General features: G+C 49.0%; 1 protein-coding gene across 1 annotated transcript in view; it reads right to left on the bottom strand.

The window, feature by feature from the left end:
* Window positions 1-20710, bottom strand: part of TM9SF2 (transmembrane 9 superfamily member 2) — a 402149-nt gene that overhangs the window by 47369 nt on the left and 334070 nt on the right. The window contains exon 15 of the mRNA XM_078657617.1: window positions 10176-10287. Within this exon, the coding sequence (XP_078513743.1) occupies window positions 10176-10287 (112 nt within the window). The remainder of the gene's footprint in view (window positions 1-10175; window positions 10288-20710) is intronic.

Genomic DNA, 20710 nt, shown 5'->3' with positions numbered 1-20710 from the left:
ACATCTTGGATTATACCCTCTACTTGTTTCACCCTATCTGCTAATTTGGAGTGGTCCGCCCGCAGGAGGCCAAGACCAGTCGCCACCTGCGCAATGTCCTGTTGTAGGGCCGTACGAGAGTCTGCGATAGCTGCCTGGATTTTGTCGAATTATTGTTGCATACCAGGATCCTGGGGCGGCCCCTGTGTTTCCAGCTCCCCTTGATTGGTAGTCTCAGTGTCCGAGAGCTGCTGCTCTCCATCTTTCTTTCCTCTCGGTTTCCCCATGGCCAGGCCCTACAATTCTTGTCTGGGTGGTATTTGGTGCTTGAACACGCTACAGTCTCCTAAGTAGATCCAGGCTTCATAGATCGTCAATGTAGTACTTTGGGTAGCACCTACTAATTAGTCTCTCACCACTTCGTTGCTGCGACCCAGCCCAGAGTCCCAGGGCACCGTTGGGCAGCGATTGGACCAGTGTTGGGGTTCTGAGCAGGAGGATTCAATCACCTCTGTACGGTCCAGCACACACTTGCCTCTGACCGCCGCTGCTCCCCCTGTCTGTTTCAGCAGTCCTAGTCCATACTATTCCGCAGGAGGCCAATGGAGAAAGCACTACCGATCCCAGTCCCGATCAGGGTCCGTTCCCGCCACTGCTGCGATCTTGATCCAGTGGCTGGTTATCTCCCGGGCTGTCAGCAGCTCAGTTCTCAATGGTGCCCCGACTATTCCAGCTGTGCGTTATGGTTCTGTTGTCCTTCATTTCTGGTGAACCCCTCCTGCCCGATCAACAGTCCTCTCTCTCTGTTCCCTTACCGGGTCCCGCAGTGTCTCAACGCTTCTTCAGGGTCGCATGAACAGCGCCCCAGGGCCTCACTTTCACTGCCCTAGGTTCCCCCGCTCTAGCTGCCGGGTGCCTTTGCTGTCCGGGCCTCCCGCCAGGTATTTACCAGTGCCCCTCAATGTCCGTCTCCGCATGTGCCCCGTTTGCAAGCCGTTCCCAGCCCCAAGCAGGGCCCGCCTTCGCCGCCATTGTGGTCCCGATTCCCGGGTCTGGCTGCCCCTTTTCTTGCCAGCACCTCAGCCCACAGCGATGCTCTAGATAGTTTGGGTGTGCTCTATGAGCCCATCCTTCCGCAGTGCCTTTGTCCGATCCTGCCTGGGAGGCAATCCGCTCTTTCCCCTCCTGCCCGAGTGCTTGCGAAGCCCCTCTGCTCCTTCAAGGTCATCCCATAAGCATTCCAGGGCCCTAGGTTCTCTCCCCCCAGGCTCATCTATATTAGCTTTCGGGTATCCCTGTAGTCCGGGTTCGCGCCAGACATCAGCCAGTGTCTTTCTGTGTCCCCCTCCGCCTGTGCCCCAGCTCGCAGGCCACAGCAGCCCCAAAGCCACGTACCCGCCTCCGCGGTCCGTAGCTCCCCACTCACCAGTGCAGGGCCAAGCTCGACTCTCGTCCGGGTGCCTCCCGGCTGGGGGTCTTCACCAGAGCGTCAGTCTTTCTCCAGGCTTAGCTTCATGAGGCCGAAGCCCCCCGCTCTCGTAGCCGCCTTGGTCCGGCCTCGTCGCCGCCAAGTAGTCTCTCACCCAGCGCTTAGGCGTCGATCGATGCCATTCGCATTCCTCTAGGGCGTAGCCCCTTGCAGCACACCGGGGTCACATCGCAGTTCTAGACACCAGTCCGCTGCTCGTTCGGTCTTTCACACGGCTGGTCCGCAGCACCCCACGGCTCAGTCCCGGTATCTTCACTGATATGTCGCCGCCATTTTAGTTATTCCTCCGGCGGCCGTCGCGGGTTGGGGAACCTCCATAGACTCCCGGCTCTCGCTCTTTTCAGTCTCGGAGCTACTCCAGTGGTGTTCCCCCCCAGTTCTCCGACCCCTCGGCGCCGCTAGGTGGGTGAAAGCATCTGTTTTACAGGATTATTTAGGGTTTTTTAGCGGAGCTCAGTGCTCACGCTGCCTCTCTTATCGGCTGCTAAGCCACGCCCCCAACAAACACAGATCTATGTTGCTGCTTGAAAGAAAGGGTGTTGAGCTTCCTCAGATGGAAACTCCTTATCGTCTGCAATTTCAGTCCAAATCATGGCTGCTGGAAATAATAATTAAAAAATATATAAAACAAAAAACTGTGTTAGCCTGGAAAGGCCACAAGGGGAGACACTTTAGTATTCTTCAGTCAAATTCATCCAGCACCGCCATGCAGCCAGTAAGAGGGGATTAGTCTCTAACCTTCCTCTTCCCTCACACTCTCCAAGTTCAGGTATAAAATCCTGTTTCGAGCAGTATGGTCATGTAAACATTCTTCACTAATGTCATTCCAACAAACAACAAGGTGATGGATAGGAAGTCTGAATTAATCTCAGCCCATTGTTTTTCACCCACCATGCCACTCTTGACAAAGGCCAGTCTTGTGCAAATCGGTACGGAGCCTGCTGCCCGGGAGAAACTTCCACCCGAAAGCACAAGTTACTTACCTTCGGTAACAATATATCTGTAAGAAACAGTAGTTAGTGTTAGATTATTTACCTCAGAATAGCTCCAGGCGTCAGACTGGATCCAGAAAGTTTTGCGTAGCAGTACCCCTGCGCGTCGGTAGGCGTCGTCTGCGGCTCTGTGTCCATCGTCTGTGTCGTTGGCGCTGGGATGACGTCGGAGTACTTAGACGCCGCCCTTGCGCGCTGAAGTCAGTTCTTATACATACCTTTTCCGCGCCAGGAATGCAGAGCCATGATAAAAACCGACACTGGTGCCATGAAACTAGGGCCCTAAAAGGGATGAACCTTAACCCTAGATATCGGTTCGCAGAACGGGGAGGATGGGTGGGGCAGTAAGGAATCTAACACTAACTACTGTTTCTTACAGATATATTGTTACCGAAGGTAAGTAACTTGTACATCTGAAAGAAACAGGTTAGTGTTAGATTCCTTACCTTAGAATAGATACCCCAGCAATACCAACCCCGGTGGTGGTGGGTCTGCGAACCAATGATCACACCAGAAAGTCCTGGAGAACAGAACGGCCAAAAAAGGCATCTCTCCGGACTTGGCTGTCCAGGCAGTAGTGCTTAGCAAACGTGTGCAGCGAGGCCCACGTAGCTGCCTGACAGATGTCCTGCAACAGGACTCCCCGACCCAGGGCAGTAGTAGCCGCCGTGGCCAGAGTGGAATGGGCCCTCTGCCCAACAGGAGGCTCCTTTTTCGCCAAGGAGTAGCTCACCTTGATGCACAACATGACCTACAGAGTGATGGTCCGCTTGTGCACCGCCCGTCCCTTCTTAGCGCCCACATAACCAACAAAGAGCTGGTCGTCCACCCGGAACTGGCGCGTGCGATCTAGATAGAAGGAGAGCGCACGTTTTGGGTCCAGACGGTGGAGCCCCTCTTCCTCTTTCGAGGGATGCGGAGGTGGAAAGAAGGTGGGCATGGTGGACTGCCCGATATGAAAGGCTGTAAACACCTTGGGCAAGAAAGAAGGATGACTTCTCAAGACAACTTAGTCCAGATGGACAGAGAGGAAAGGAGGTTGAGAAGATAGAGTCTGGAGCTTACTCACTCTCCTGGCAGAGGTGAAGGCAACCAGGAATGCAGTCTTAAGAGTCAGAAGACGAGGAGGGCAATTGTGAAGTGGCTCAAAAGGAGCACACATCAAATAAGGTAGAACAAGGTTCAAGCCCCACTGAGGCATCACGAAAGGAACAGGAGGAAACATGTGTGTGATGTCTTTCAAGAATCTATTTACAACCGGGCACTTGAAAAGAGAAGACTGATCAGGAAGCCTCAAGAAGGCTAAAATGGCAGAGAGGTAGCCTTCAATAGTGCCCAGAGCAGAGCCCTGCTGGGCAAGAGAAAGAAGAAAGAGGAAAACCTCTGAAAGGGGGGCAGAAAGTGGATCCACAGCCTTTGCTGTGCACCATGCCACAAACTTGTTCCACCTGCAGGCGTATACCGATTTTGTGGAGGGACACCTGGCTGCCAGAATCACATCACAGACTTCAGGAGGCAAGTCAAATGGCCTCAACTCTCTCCGCTCAATCTCCACACATGGAGGTGGAGACAGGACAGGTTCGGGTGGAGGACCGTCCCCTGCTGCTGCGACAGAAGGTCCTCTTGACGAGGCAGACGAATCGGGGGAACGACTGACATGCTGAGTAGCTCGGGATACCAGTATCTTCGAGCCCAGTCCGGAGCCACAAGGATGACTTGGGCCCGGTCGCGCCTGATCTTCTTCAGCACTCTGGGCAGAAGTGGTATAGGCGGAAAGGCGTACAACAGACCACAGCTCCACTCGCGGTGAAAAGCGCCTCCGAGCGAGTGTCGCCTTGGAAATTCCAACGCGCAGAACTGATGACATTGCGTGATCTCTTCGGTGGCGAATAGATCTAACCAAGGCTCTCCCCACTGCTGAAAGAGGCCTTGCGCCACGTCCGAGTTCAGACGCCATTCGTGATCCATCATGCAACGACGGCTGAGTTCGTCCGCCCTGGCGTTCAGGGAACCTGCCAGGTGTTGAACCACCAGAGTAACGCACTGGTGTTCCAGCCACTGCCAGAGGCGCAGAGCCACCTGACAAAGGGCCCACGACCCCACCCGCCCTGTTTGTTGCAGTACCACATGGCGGTGGTGTTGTCCGTGAACACCTGCACTACACTTCCCCAAACAGAGGGAAGGAAGGCTTTCAGTGCAAGCCAGATCGCCCGCAGCTCCAGTAGGTTGATGTGGAGACGGGACTCCGCCGGAGACCAGAGGCCTCTGATCTCCGCCTCTCCCATGTGGCCCCCCAACCCATGAGGGACGCATCCGTCACAACTATGTGCTCTGGGTGGGGCAGGGAGAGGGATCTGCCACTGACCCAATCGCGGTCCATGAGCCACCACTGCAACTGTCTCGCAGTGCCCTCCGAGATCAGGACGTGGTCGGACAGGTTGCCCTGATGCTGGGCCCACTGAAACTTCAGGTCCCACTGCACAGCCCGCATCCGCCACCTGGCGTGATGCACCAGAAGGATGCAGGAGGCCATCAGCCCCAGAAGCCGCAGCGTCAACCTGACCGAGACTCGGGATAAAGGCTGAAAGATCTGAATCAGAACCTGAATATCCCGAACCCGCTGTTCGGGAGGATAAACCCAAAACTGCGCCAGAACCGCTCCGATAAAAAGGAGCTTCTGAGAAGGGCACAGGTGTGACTTCGGCACATTGATGGAGAACCCCAGCAGGTGCAGGAGGTCAGCCGTAGTCTGGAGGTGGCTGACAACTGTCTGGGGCGAGCCCGCCTTCAACAACCAGTCGTTGAGATAGGGGAAGACTGAAACCCCCGATCTGCGCAGATGAGCTGCGACCACCACCATCACTTTCGTGAACACCCGAGGGGCGCTGGTAAGGCCGAAGGGGAGCACGGTAAACTGAAAGTGCTCGTGGCCTACCGTGAACCGCAGGTAACGCCGGTGGGCCGGCAGGACAGGGATGTGGAAATACGCGTCCTGCAAGTCCAACGCTGCCATCCAGTCTCCAGGGTCTAGGGCAGCTAAGAACTGAGCGAAAGTCAGCATCTTGAACTTCTCCTTCCGGAGGAAGCCGTTGACGTTCCGGAGGTCCAAGATAGAGCATAGGCCCCCTTTGCCCTTCTTAGGAACCAGAAAGTAGTGGGAGTAACAACCGCACCCTACTTCTGGCCCAGGAACGCGCTCGGTGGCCCCCTTGGCCAAGAGGGCCGTAACTTCCTCTTGCAGAAGTTGCAAGTGATCCCCCGACACGCGGTAGTACTGCGGTGGCATGGCTGGAGGGGCAGCCTCGAAGAGGAGGGAGGAGCCCCTTTGGACAATTTGCAGCACCCACCTGTCCGACGTGATGGTGCGTCAGTGGAGGAGGTGATGGCGAACCCTGCCCCCCACCGGCGTCATATGGGCCTGAAAGCTCGGACTAGGAAGGCTTTGAGGCAGATGCTGCGGGAGCGGATGTGGACTGACTCGTCCTTTGTCCCCCAGCACCGCCACGGCGGTTACCGCGACCGCGCTGCTGTTGGTTCTGCGGCATGTGGCTGGCTTGACGTGAGGGGAGCGCCCCTTCCTTGGCCACGAAAGGGGTGAAAAGCGGAAGTCTGATGGCGTTGGTCAAGGCCTAAGGACTTGGCCGTAGCCCTGGAGTCCTTAAAACGCTCCATCGCGCTTTCCGCTTCGTCGCCAAAAAGGCGACAGCCATCGAAGGGCATGTCCACGAGCCTGGCCTGGACATCAACCGAAAAGTTAGCGGACCGCAGCCAGGCTTGGCGTCGAACCGCCACCGTCGTAGCAATCGCTCTACCTCGCGAGTCCGTGGTGTCAAGTCCACACCGGATGGAATATCGTGGCGCGTCTCGGCTCTCCGCTAGGCCTGCCATGTCCGGGTCTCCTCCGGACACTGGGGCATCACTTCCGCAACCGTATCCCACAGAGAGTGGGTGTAATGGCCCAAAAGGCACGCGGTGTTGACAGACCTCAGCCCCAAGCTCAGGGACGAGAACAGTTTCTTCCCAAACGGGTCGTACCTTTTGGATTCCCGATCCGGGGGAGCAGTCGGGAATGCAGTCTGGGAGGTAGAGGCCTGGATCTCCAGGCTCTCGGGGGTGGGGTGAACGGACAAGAAGCTGGGGTCGCCCGGAGCGGGCGTCGGGCCACGTTCCTATTTACAGGGAGGCCTGTAGAGGGCTTGGACCAGGTGCCCAGCAGAACGTCAGTGAGGGCTTTGTTGAACAGCAGTAGAGGCTCCGAGGAGTTTGCCTGCGGTTTGAGCACCTCAGTTAGGAGGTTAGTCCTCACGGCCACAACAGGGAGCTCAAGGTGTAAGACCTTGGCCGCCCTTGTCAACACCACGCTGTAAGCAGCCCCCTACTCCGTAGCCACGGTAGGAGGGGAGACAAATCCAGTGTCGGGTGAAGTGTCCAGACCACTGGCCTCCCCCAACTCATCTGCCCAGTCCTGTGACGACTGGCACTGCAGTGCCAGAGGGTCCTCAGACCCCTCCCAGTCCTCCTAGTCTTCCATCTCCTGGTAGTCAGGGTCAATAGATGGAGCCGGGTCATCGGTGAAGGGCTCACCTATCGGCGTCGAATACGGTGCCGGTCCCAGACCGGGGTCGGCGTCGTCTGGGGACGGTGCTGGGGGAGACACCCTTGGTGACGGCGCCAGCGGATAGGTCGGAAGGTCAACCGGCGTCGGCACGGATCCAGGGGGGCACTGTGGTGTCGAGACCGGAGTCATCGACGGCACCGGAGCCGCCAGCTCGCTCGGGCCCCCAGACGGACCCGCGGGGCCCAGAGGCACCTCGGTGGGGTCCGGCGGGGGGAGAGCACCCTCATGGCCATGAGAAGCCGCTAATCTCATCCGGCGTCGATTGCAGCCCAGGGACCAGTGGGTATGAAGCTGGACGCGGCGCTCCCTGCTCCGACAGAGTCGCGGGGACAGTGTCAGCCGAACCCCCGGGCTGCATCGGGGGAGTTGGAAGAGCGATGTCGCTTCTTCGACTTCTTGTGCCTCGACTTACCTGAGGACTTGGAGCCTGACGATTGGTGTCGACTCGCCGAGCTGTGACGACTGTGGCCCCGCGACCGGTCCCTCGACCTCTGCCTGGACCGTGAGCGGCACGGGGCCGACTGCCGGATCTCTAGGCACTTACGGGACCGCTCCCGGCTAGCCTTCGACGTCAAGGCCCGGCAGTCGGGGCATGACTTGTCATCGTGGTCGGCCCAGAGGCAATAAAGGCACAGACGATGGGGGTCGGTAACCGACATCAGACGGTTACAGTCGTCGCAGGGTTTGAACCCGGGCATCCCTATCGGCACCGAGGGTCGAGAACGACTCGAGAAGGATTCAAAAGCGATCGGAAAAAAGTTAGTCAAAAATTGAATAAGGAGTACTGCTCTTCCCGGATCTGCGCTTGCTGGCGCGGAAAAAAGAAGAACTGACGTCAGCACGCAAGGGCGACGTCTAAGTACTCCGACAACGTCATCCCGGCACCAACGACAGACGTGGAGCCGCAGACGACGCCTACCGACGCGCAGGGGTACTGCTACGCAAAACTTTCCAGATCCAGTCTGACGCCTGGGGATATTCTAAGGTAAGGAATCTAACACTAACCTGTTTGTTTCAGATCTGCCAGGCAAGATCCCCTCTAAAAAGGAACACAAGTAACCCTACAATCGCTTTGGCCTATTTGGGCCGTGTAAAGAGAGTGCAGCTTGAATCCTGTGGCACAGTGATCATGCAACCCATATAAGGGCATATTCATCACACTTAAGTCGCCTTCTGAAACAAACAACAAAGTGATGAGGTAAAATGCCTGCATTAATTTCAACCACTATCTCTCCGGGCCACATTCTAGTCCAGTGTTTTCAAACCACCATGCCAAATTAGACAGCTACCTGCCTTTTGCAAATCAGTACTGACCCTGTTCCTCAAGTATGGCGCCCATAGCAGCACCTCTTGCACAGCTACCTTGTCTAGCAAGGGTGGGTTGAGAGAAAAGCAGTTTCATAAAAAGCTTATGAATGTTAGCTAATTTATCTGCTTAACAACAATGACAAAGTGAACATTAAAGTTCACAAAGTGTGTACATTATTTGTCACTTGAAGTAGGTGTACCTGTTGGAAGGGCTTACTGAGGACTTGATGAAGGTCAGATATTTTTTAATATATAAAAAAATCACAGATTCTTAGAAGGGTGTTCCTTTTTTCACATGCCTGCCCAAGGGAAATTGACATTTGGCAAACAAGTGATTGAAAAACACAGTAACACCACAGGATGCAAAGATAAATATTTAAAAAAATGTTTTTACTGACAAGAGTAAATTTTGTAATTATCCGCCCACAGGTGCTTATTCTTTATGAAAAAGGAGGAGTCTCTGAATTTGGTGTAACTTGGGCATATGGTTAGTTTTGATAGTTGTGATAGGTGCCTTTGTTTGTACGTCTATACATCACTAGGAGCGTAGGAACTACATCTATAACTCACTAGCATAAAAAATGCATAATTTGGTTAATGACCAGAAAGGAAAATCTTCATTCATTTTGGTTGACTACATGATTTCATCAATTTGGATATATTGTCTCACACAACAATATAGCCAAAACTTATTTATTTATCTTGCATGAGTTTTCACACATGCGTGCGTGTTTTTTTCTGCAAATTTTTACTCATCAGAGTCTACACTACAGTAGCATCAATGTTTCATATGCTTTATAGGATACATTTGTTTGCTTCCATACCATTAAACAGTTGCTGGATTGATTAAAACAATGTAATCGAACTGAGGTGAAATAATACTTTCCACAGCAGTAATTAACCAAATTCCCTGCAAAGGTGAAGCATATACGGTTCAATCCCTGAATACCTTGATTAAGGTCAGGGAGATATAAGGGTGTCCCCCTTTAGGGGCCAGTAGGGGATTCTAGGTCCCTCTTTAGTAAATAGCATGGGACAGGACCTCGGGCGTTGGTAGTACCAACGGAAAGGTTTTAGAATCCTTAGTTGGTCTGTGTAGTAATGAAAATCACATGTTACATTTTTACAAACCAATCGTTAAAACATACAATGCAAATTAAAGACCATCTAAAAGTCTATAATGAATTAAGACATTATATAAAACATCTTAATATTGCAAAACCTTTAGCAAAGGATGATTTGTGGAAGAGGTATGGTGCAGCGGCCAGGGTGCCTGACTCCGGACCGCGGAGTTCACGGTTTGAACCCCGGCGCTGGCGGCAGGTTAGCCCAACACCATGTGACTCTGTGCCAATATCTCGCTTAATCTTCCAGACGGCCCCCAGCGCCGGGACACCTCTCCGGAAGTAGCTGTGCGCTTTAGAAAATCCGGTATTTCATATATTGTATATTTCCGACCATACCAGGGACAAACAGATAACGTTCTCAATTTTGTATAATACTTTAATTTTAGTACAACAAACTAAATCACAACTGAATGTGTATTACAGTGGGAGTCTATTTTGGAACACCTTCAGTATATAGCAATCCATTTATCGCATGACAAATATATTGCATGCACTATCTGGCCCTAACCGTTACATGGCAGAGTAAGTAAGAGTTCAGGGTAGAAAATATATACTTTATCTTGAAGATGCACTGCTTTTGTAGGACCGTGATAAAGTGACACACAACTTAATTTAAACTAAAATCAGTAAAATAGCAATCCCACCACTTATAATAAACTTACCTCGGCACAGAGGTGAAAGTAGCAGAGAAGAATGGTTGCTTCAGAACAGGTAATAACCAAAATGATGAATACAAGAAACAAGAAGCCAAACATGTAATACATTTGATGAGACCTAAAAAAACAAAAACAAAGCAATATCACAATTATACCCTGGGTAATTTATGCATATTTTAATATGCAAGTGATAAATGTCACACGTAACCCGTCACAGTACACTAAATGACGTGTTCACAAATGTTTTTTTTCCTCAAACAATTTGATTGAGTTTTGAGCAACTGGCGAGTAACATACGCTGTTGAAATCACCGGATGACAGTACAAGGTGCACATTACAATGCATGGCGTTCCATGGCAGAAGTACGTGGCTTAATACTATAGAACATAATGTCAGAACAACCCAAACATGATAGCAGATAACAAATACATTGTGGCGTTAATCAAGACAGCATATTTTATACCGTGAAATCCAGTTATGAGGGGTAAATCCTGTGGTGTTCTACGTAAAGGCCACAAGTAGCAATCAACATACTTCAGTGAGTGATTCCGAAGCCCCCCCACCACCCCTTACGGAAAACGTAGACAACAAGTACCCAATCCACCAGGCCCTACAGAGAAGTAGTGTTTGTAGAAAGGTGACTCTGTATATACTATACCAAAGTAAGGTATAGTGTGCACAGAGTCCAGTGGAAACCCAAACAAAGGTAGGCAAGGTAAAAGTAGATATCTTCTCTATATTTGTGGTGGTGAGGGCGAGCAGTAAGGCTTTATCAGAGGGTAGTGTTAAGCATTTATTGTACACACTCAGGCAAGGAATGATGCCACACACTTAAAGACTGAACTCAAACCAATTTTATTTGTACACAAATATTTTTTGGTTGTTTTATTTCTAGAACCAAGACAAGCCTTGTGCAGGTAAGTGAAATAATACTTTGAGAATTTTTATGCAGTGAATTACAGTTGAATGCAGGTTCAAATGCAGTTGGTTGATTTACAGATAAGTCAACAGTTCAGAATTACTTTTCAGTTACATTACAGATTACTGTGCAAGTTATTTCTTGGATTACTTTTTAAGTTACTTTTGCTAACCAGTGTGATATGCCTACTTATCACACTGGGACATCTCCTAGACAAAAGGTAAGTAATACAGTTTTAGTATATTTGCAGTTTGCAAGTTTTCATACAAGCCAACTCCTCACTTACAAGATTTTTCAAAGAAAAGCCATCAATGAAATCCAATGGGAGGAAATTAAGTTATTGGTTTACAGGTAGGTACTTTGTTGCGAGAGTTGGTATTCTGGGGTTAGCACCAGTGTTCCCCCAGAGTCATGGATGCACTCTCAAAACACCCACAGTGGCCCTGGGACGGCTGGGTGCTGAGGCCCAAAGTTATCCGATGGGGGGCCTATGGTTGGTGGCTGCTCACTAGCAGGCCAAAAGGTTCTGGTGTTAGGTTCAGGGCAAAGGGGGATCCAATTTAGCACATAAAGTGCACCTTCAGCGGCACAAGGGCGGCCGGGCCGTGGGCATCGGGTGCAGACTCGCTGATTTGGCCGGAGCCAGAGTCTGTGGGTGATCAAATCCGGTGCTCACAGGAGACAAAGACTTGGTTTGGGAAGGCAGGGCAGGTGCTCCGGGTACATGGGGGTTGCTGGCTGAAGAACACGCCGGGATTTCGCTTGGGCAGGTTTGAGGCTGGGACAGGCAGGTAGGGCTGGGGCCAACTCAGTGGGCATCCTCCTTATCTTAGTTCAGCACGGCTTCTTCAGTCCTTCTTCTCTTCTCGTCGTTTGTCTGAAGCAGCAAGGTTCAATGTTGCCCCTAAATACTAAATTTGGGGGTGTTACAGGTAGGTACAGTTCGGGACTAATGGGTCCCTTCCCTGTGGTGGGTACACCCCCTATTAGGCCACCCTCCAGTGGGAGGGGGCATATGCCTCTCTCTGGTTTGTTGGGTCCCCCCCATCTGTAAGATGGCGGAAACTGAGAGTTGTGCTTCACCTCCCCCACCTGAGGGGTGGGGTTGGCAAAGTTGGGCACACCTCCCTTCCTTACTTGGTTTTCCCCCCCGATTTGCCCACCCAAAGTGGGGGTCAGAACCGGTGGGGGCCAGTTGCTGGAAGCAGTAAATGGCTGGGGTAGCTCACAAAGGCGGCAAGCCTTTGAAGCTTACCCTTCGTGGATCTTACCCATCCTGGGGGAGGAGGCTTGGCACCTCGTTCCAGGATGTGCATTGTTTCAGGCCCCCAGAGAGCATCAGACTCTCGACCCAGGGGTCCAGAAACATGTCTGGTGGTGGCAGCTGGCGAGCAGCCACTCAGCCAGGACACTAGAGTAGGTCATTTTTCAGGGGGCATCACTAAGATGCACTCTGAGTGCATTTTTCTTAAAATCCCACACTGGCATCAGTGTGGGTTTAATGTGTGGAGAAGTTTGATACCAAACTTCCCAGTTTTCAGTAAAGCCATTATGGTGCTGTGGAGTTCGTAATGACAAACTCCCAGCACCATATACTCTTAATGGCATTACTACACTTAGAATTTCTAACAATTGGCTTAGACATTGTAGGGGTACAAGGCTCATGCACCGGTACCCTCACCACTGGTATAGTGCACCCAGCTAGAGGTGTGGCTTACCTATGCCAGGGAAGTGGCTGGTAGGCATGGAACACAGGATTATGTGACATGCCGACTCTTCACTTTGTTCTGCACCAAAACATGCAGCCTGCAAGGGCAGTGTGTGTGTGTGTGTGTATAAAGGCACAGGGCCTGTAAGGGTGGCACAATAAGTGCTGCAGCCCTTAGAGGACTTCCCTGGCCACAGTAGCCTTGGTACCCATGGTGCCATTTACAAGGGAGTTGCATGTGGCCAAAGAGTGCCGATTGGGTTTTGTATCAATGCAGTTTAGGGAAAGAACATAGGCCCTGGGTACCGGGTTGGCAGGAACCCAGGGCACACTCAGTCAAAAGCAAACCAACAGTTTGGCAAATAGTGGGGGCAACCATGCAAAAAACAAACAAACAAAAAAAAAGGCACCTTTTTACAGTGTTGCCAGACCGAATCGGCGCCGCCTAAGGTAGGATCCTGGGTGTATGTCTGTGGGCCCTAAACGGCGTGTCCTGAAATTCTTGTAACATATCCCACAGGTCTGAAACTGGTACCTTATGGACGCCCCTGACTTCTTCCTTACTGCCCCACTTGAGTGTCGTTGCGCACCAGTGTTGAAATGTCGGGAGTGTGGCGGTCTTCCAGTGCATCGCGATGGCCCAAAGAGGGTTGGAGGGGTATACGTAAAATCAGTTCCCTGCCCAGTATTTCTGTGCACTAAAGTAACGTGCTGAGCACAAACTTCAAAAAGTTATCGCTCATCAAGCTTCAGACTGAGGGAGGCTTTGCAGAAGGAAAAGCTAGAATTGACTTTGTCCGTTCACACAACTTTGTTAAAATGGATATTGGGTTCATGAAAACACCATTTCCACATACAGCATTTGTGAAAACAAAAAAGATCCCTCGATGTTATTCAGCGCCACTATTTCTTATTTAAAACTTTCAGATATTGACCTAGGAATGAAATGGAGCGCAGTGAGTGCTCGGAGGGTGATTCAAGAGCTGTTCATTGAGGGAATGTTCTGGTACTGGTGTGCATGCGCAGGGTCTGTTGGTGAGCAGCTACATTTAGAGGCTCGAAGTGCTGGAACTATATACTTGCGGAGCACTAACTGAGTCTGCACAGCAAAACATCACAGGAGCTCTTGCGGCCTGGGAGAAGGACGATGTTGAAGACAGAGGCAGCGGTTTTGAGAACTTTCCGCAGGAGCCGGGCGAGGGGACGCCGCCGACCTGGACATGCGGACTGAGAGAAGTTTCATCCGGCGCTCCCGCCGGGACTTCGGTTTCATCTGCTGGCAAGCATCGCAATCAGTGCAGTCGTGGTGTTCCCCCAAACACCACATGCAGATGGGGTGAGGATCCGTCGCCGACATCAGGAGTCCACAAGACGAGCAGGTCTTAAAGCCCAAAGGCATTCGCACACTGTTCCCATACACACGCAACAGCGAAAGGGAAAGGCCTGAATAGGCCCGGCGTACGATCCGGATCCGCGTTGCACACGGAAAAGGAAAAAACTGACGTAGGCGCGCCGGGGTGGGACTTATGTGACCTCGCTGACGTCACGCACGCGGACAACGCCTGGGCGGAGTCGCATGGTGCCGTCCCCCTGGTGCGCAGGGATGCTGTGGCAAAAAGTTTTCCGGATCCAGTCTCACGCCTGGGGATAATTCTACGTTAAGGAATCTGTGCCTAGTAGTCTCTATCAGATGTATGTTTTACATGTGCAATGTGGGCACATGACCACGTTCAAAAGACAAAGGAAACAGAAAATACCTGTCAGGAATAATCTAAAGTAGATCTAAAACAGTCCTTATATACTTAAATTAACCCCTGAACAACAAATACAGATCTCACAACATGATTACAAAAGTTTAAAGATTTTATTACATAAAAGAGAAAGATTTTCTCAGTACATAATTATTGCATCACAAGAAATGTTTTAATCTAAAAATAGGTCAGTCACATCATCACAGCAATCCCACAAGCCAACCAACACTTTCATACCAGCATACACACAAATCATATCACAACCAACAAACGACTCCACAAATATGTCATAACCAAGAGTTAATCTGGGAGTAATAGATGGAATACAATCTACTAGGAATGGACCCCAGATCATTCAGATGGTCCCCAGATGGAAAAGACGTCAACGCGCGTTTCGGTGTATTGCCCCAGGTGGGGCTACACTCTCATCAGGGCGGGAGTATACATAGGCATGGTGGGACAAGATATCTGTGAAGGAAACATACATACACTTTAGGCATACACAAAATTAGCCACATTAACCACAAATGCTGTGTTACTGCGTTTCTACGCGTCTTCCGCATGGGCCATGTCTTCTACCACAAATGCTGTGTTACTGCGTTTCTACGTGTCTTCCGCATGGGCCATGTCTTCTACCACAAATGCTGTGTTACTGCGTTTCTAAGTGTCTTCCGCATGGGCCATGTCTTCTCCACAAATGCTGTGTTACTGCGTTTCTACGTGTCTTCCGCATGGGCCACGTCTTCTCCACAAATGCTGTGTTACTGCGTTTCTACGTGTCTTTCCATTGGCCATGTCTTCTTTTGTGTCCCCACCATGAGGGTGCAGATATTGGCGTTGTTAGCTTCCTAATCAGCAGATCCCGGTTCTGAATGCGGAGGATATGCGACTCCAGCATATTTGATATATCGGAAGTGTTCCCCACAGGAGGCGTTGGCCCCATTGTGTGTGTGGATACTGTTTCCTTCGGTATGAGCATTCTTTGAGGCAACCTCAGTGTCACTAATCTTATCTTGTAGGAATCCTGACTGACTATAGCCCTGAAATTCCTTTTCTTCTAAAAAAAAAAAAAACCTTTACCATTTTGCAGATCATTGAAGAGCTTAATCTCGACCGGGGAAAATTTATTTTGAAACTTAACCGGCTGCTGTATACCGATTCTGAAGGCCAATTAATAACGGGTAGGAACATTCCTCCAGCTTGAAACTGCATGGTATGTGTTGTCTGCCATAAAAAACGGTTATTTTTGTTGTCTAATCTTGCGTCATTTTTATTAGTTAACCTACGGTTTTTCTTTACCCCTCCTTCCTCCCCTCTTCTACCCAGAGGAAAAACGAAAGTGCGTTTCGTCCGGATTCTGCAAACACTTTGGCCCTTTGAGACCAGTGCATCATTTTGAAACCTGTTGTGCCTCAAATCTTTGAAACCGGTATATATTAGTCTTGTAGAAACATCTTGCTGCATGTTGGCGTCTATCACCCTGTGGTGTGGAAATAGAATGTATTTATATTTTATTTCTCTATTCTGGTTGGTTCACTTGAGTATTTCTTTTTTCTAAGTCACAAAACCACCTATTTCATCTGGTCTGTCTGCGGTTCTGGCACTCTTGAGACTATGACTAAACACCTTAACTCTTTATAACTAAAAATCTTTTTTGAAGTCTTAATAAGCTATGTATCTCATTTTTATTGGTTATGGCAAATGTATAGTCTACTTTAAAATATGAATCCTGCAGTTGTTCCCTAAAATAATAACTATTGATTGTCTAATCGAACTCCCTGAACCTCCTTTGCTTAATGAAATGGCTAATTTTGTGTATGCCTAAAGTGTACGTATGTTTCCTTCACAGATATCTTGTCCCACCATGCCTATGTATACTCCCGCCCTGATGAAGGTGTAGCCCCACCTGGGGCAATACACCGAAACGCGCGTTGGCGTCTTTTTCATCAGGGGACCATCTGAATGATCTGGGGTCCATTCCTAGTGGATTGTATTCCATCTATTACTCCCAGATTAACTCTTGGTTATGACATATTTGTGGAGTTGTTTGTTGGTTGTGATATGATTTGTATGTATGCTGGTATGAAAGTGTTGGCTGGCATGTGGGATTGCTGTGATGATGTGACTGACTTTTTTTAAATTAAACAATTTCCTCTGTGATGCAATAATTATGCAATAATTATGTACTGAGAAAATTTTTGTTTTATGTAATAAAACCTTTATACTTTTGTAATCATGTTGTGAGATCTGTACTTGTTGTTCAGGGGTTAATTTAAGTATATAAGGACTATTTTAGGCCTACTTTAGATTATTTGTCAGGTGTTTCTGTTTCCTTTGTCTTTTGCATTTTCCCCTCCTACCTGCCTTGAATCAATTGGGGGTCCCCTTCTATTTAGTAGCACATGACCACGTTCGCCAAGACATTTTTGTACATAATGTACGCAATTTAAACAAGGGAGCAAGCACATTAAGAATGTTTTTAAAAAAATAAATAGATTATGGAAATGAATGCCTGTCTGCTTGCACAGCAGCGGTGTTTGTCAGTATTTTGGTTTGATTGTAAACATCCCAATGATTTTGAGAAATTCTTTCATATAATGTACCATATTTAAATTATTTCCATGCAGGCGCCCTAATTTCTTCAACAACCACGGGCAAGCTTCGTAATTTACCGATACTTAGGACTCTGCACGGGAGGACAGCGCTACTTGTAAGAAGCTTCTTATCGTGCTTTTTCAAAAACATTTATGGGTAGGTCGGCTGCCATCGGTTTGAAAGTTGTGTTTTCGGTGTGACTGGTGATTGGTGATTGGAGGGATGCCGGGAGGAAATACAGAGAGCTTGTGGTGGGGAAACATGGATAACAGTGGCATGGGCTGATAAAAGCAGCCCGCGCTAGGCATTCCAGACCACTTACATTTTTTTATGGGGTGTGAGGCAGCACGGAGGGTATTCAACACGGACAATGGCAGGCGGCCATTTGGGTGATCTGTTTACTGAGTGCAACAGTTGGTTTGAAAAGTTGTGTTTTCGGTATGACTGGTGATTGGAGGGATGCCAGGAGGAAATACAGAGAGCTTGTGGTGGGGCAACATGCATAACAGCGCCGTGGGCTAACAAACATTTGCGCTGGGCACGCCAGACCACTTAGGTAATTGTGCGGGGTGGGAGGCAGTACGGAAGGTATTTAACACAGACAATTGCGGGTAGTCATTCTGGAGATCTGTTAACCAAGCGCAGGGGATGAGCACAAGTGTGCACAGAAGCAGCATTTATCAATTTGAAACCGATCATGGTGTCCAGGGATCGACTATCCAAGTCGTCAAATGGTGCAGCGTTAATAGGCTCACAGATCATTCAAAAATGTTGCGCCTATCACACAATTCTCTGTGAGCAGGCAGGGGCGTGACGTCCGCAGCTGTGGGTGTGCGTGAGGAGGGGCTTGTGTGCAGCACTGCACTGCACATTCAATTTAAACATAAATAAACAGTAAGCATACATATTTCAAAAGCATAAGCACAATGAAAATAAAAAGAACATTATTACAATCTGGCAGACAGAAAAGTAATGTGGTAACAATTAACCAACATGGCTCAGTTTAAAAAATAAAGAAACAGTTTCAAAGTGAAAAAAGAAACAAGTGACTTACCTGTAACTTTAGTTCTCCAGTATTGGTAACTTTCATAGATTCCCATTGCTTGTATCATTCCCCGTCGTCGGAATGGGAGCCTCTGTAATAAAATATATATATATATATATATATATATATATATATATATATATATATATATATATATATATATATATATATATATATATATATATATATATATATATATATATATATATATATACACACACATACACACCTAGGTAAATACACCCTAGTAGGTACAAAAAAGTAAAAAATAGGCCTAGGCCTCATTATATTTTGTAGCCTATAGGTGTCCTTATGTAAAAAGACCCAAAGTCACCTTATCAACCAATCAGATAAGCCTCACCCTGTGGAACCTTCCTGAGAAAGCTCAGAACCTCAGATTTTCGTAGCATTGCCTTGCCACAGAGTCACCTATACCAGGAGGAACAATAGTTACTTACCTGTAAACAGGTGGTTCTCCAGTATTGGTGTCTTTCATAGATTCACATGCCTGAATCATTCCCCGTCGGAGTGGGAGTCCCACGGTATATATAAAAGCAATAAATGCCATAAAACTTATAGCAAATATCAGAGATACTAAACCAGGAAGTAAAGTAGCACCAGCTACAGTAGAAAAAACTTCCCCATTAGTGACTATCCTAGTCGTTATGTATTAGTCCAAACTGAGGCCAATCAGGCGACAGCACCCACCAGAATGTCCTCCCCAGAGGCTCAGGCTCTCAGATTTTCTCGCACGGGAGTGAAACCCCAAAAATGCCTGAGTGAGTCTCTGGGGGGAAGGCGGGCGGGTTGCATGTGAATCTATGAAAGACACCAATACTGGAGAACCACCTGTTTACAGGTAAGTAACTATTGTTCTTCTCCAGTATTAGGGGTGTCTTTCATAGATTCACATGCCTGAATCAGAATAGTAAGCAGTACTCCTAACAAAAGTCTCGTAGACGTCAGAGTATCAAATGCATGGATATATACATATATATATATAACAGAATACCAGTTATACAAGAAGCATCGAATCTGAAAGAACGTCTAAAGAGCATATAGAAGGAGGAGGAAACAGAGGCTCACCTTATTTGAAAAGATTACACAGCACTGCTCTTCCAACCGAAGCATCTGCGTCGTCTGCTGAATCTAGACAGTAGTGTCTAGTAAAGGTGTGTCTGCTCGACCATGTAGCAGCTCTGCAGATCTGTCGAAGAGGCACACCAGCAAAAAGGGCAGTGGAAGAGCTAACCGCCATTGTAGAATGTGCTCTTGGCAAGGCCTGTAAGGGTCTACCGGCCTGCTGATGACAAAGTCCAATCGTAGAGGAGACCCATCTAGCAATGGTCTGTTTTGAAACTGCACAGCCCCGGCGTTGCCGCCCATAAGCCACGAACAGTTGGTCTGTCTTGCGGATAGCAGAAGTTCTGGACAGATAAAATGTAAGACATCTTCTAATGTCTAATGAATGTAGTGCTCTTTCAGCCGTAGACTGGGGGGCTGGAAAGAATGTCTTGAGGACCACCGGCTCATTCAGATGGAAATCCAGAGGCACTTTAGGCATGTACGTTGGATTAGTACGCAGTACCACTGAGTCCGTGGTGAATTGGATGAAAGGTGCTTTAGATGTAAATGCTTGAATATCGCTTACCCTTCTAGCAGATGTTAAGGCTAGTAACAACGACACTTTCCATGTCAGAAATTTCAGGTCCACCTTATGGATCGGCTCAAAAGGGTGACGCATGAGCGGAGTCAGTACGACATTCAGATGCCATGCCGGAGGAGGTTTCCGGACAGGCGGAAACATACGAAATAATCCCTTGAAAAATTGTTGTATGATCCTTACAGAGAACAAAGAGTTTGATCCATCTTGACGAAATCTAGAAATGGCAGCTAGGAAGACTTTAAGAGTAGAATGTGCCAAACCCAATCTGGCCAAATGCAAAAAGAAAGGAAGTATTTGCTCCGGTTTCGCATGAATGGGATGTAGATCATTAGATTGGCACCATGCACAGAAACGTTTCCACTTAAGTTTGTAGGTTTTGATCGTGGACGGAGCTCTGGCTTTCGCCAGCACCTCCTGGCAATCTTGTGGAATGTTCAGGTGTGCAAATTCCATGTGCTGAGGAGCCAAGCTGACAATTTCAGCGAGTTCGGGTCCGGATGGTGTACCCTGCCCTGCTGGGTGGAGAGAAGATTCGGAATGCGTGGAAGTTGGATAGGGTTGCATTCCGAGAGAAGGAGCAGCTCGGTGAACCAGTATTGCCTGGGCCATCGTGGAGCGATCAGTATCAACCGGCATGGCTGCTTCTTCATCTTCCTGATGACTTTCGGGATCAGAGGTATCGGTGGAAAAGCGTATGCGAATATTTGATTCCAATTCAGCGAAAGGGCATCCCCGTACGAGTCCTTGTGGGGAACCCAGCTTGCAAAGTACGGGCATTACCGGTTCTGGTATGTCGCAAACAAGTCCAGATCCGGATGCCCCCATATCTGAAAGATGCGACGTAGAGATGGTAGATG

Source organism: Lissotriton helveticus, chromosome 8, assembly GCF_964261635.1.
Source record: "Lissotriton helveticus chromosome 8, aLisHel1.1, whole genome shotgun sequence".
Taxonomy (NCBI): Eukaryota; Metazoa; Chordata; class Amphibia; order Caudata; family Salamandridae; genus Lissotriton; species Lissotriton helveticus.
The sequence above is the reverse complement of the archived record's forward strand: the minus strand, read 5'-3'. Positions and strand labels throughout refer to the sequence as shown.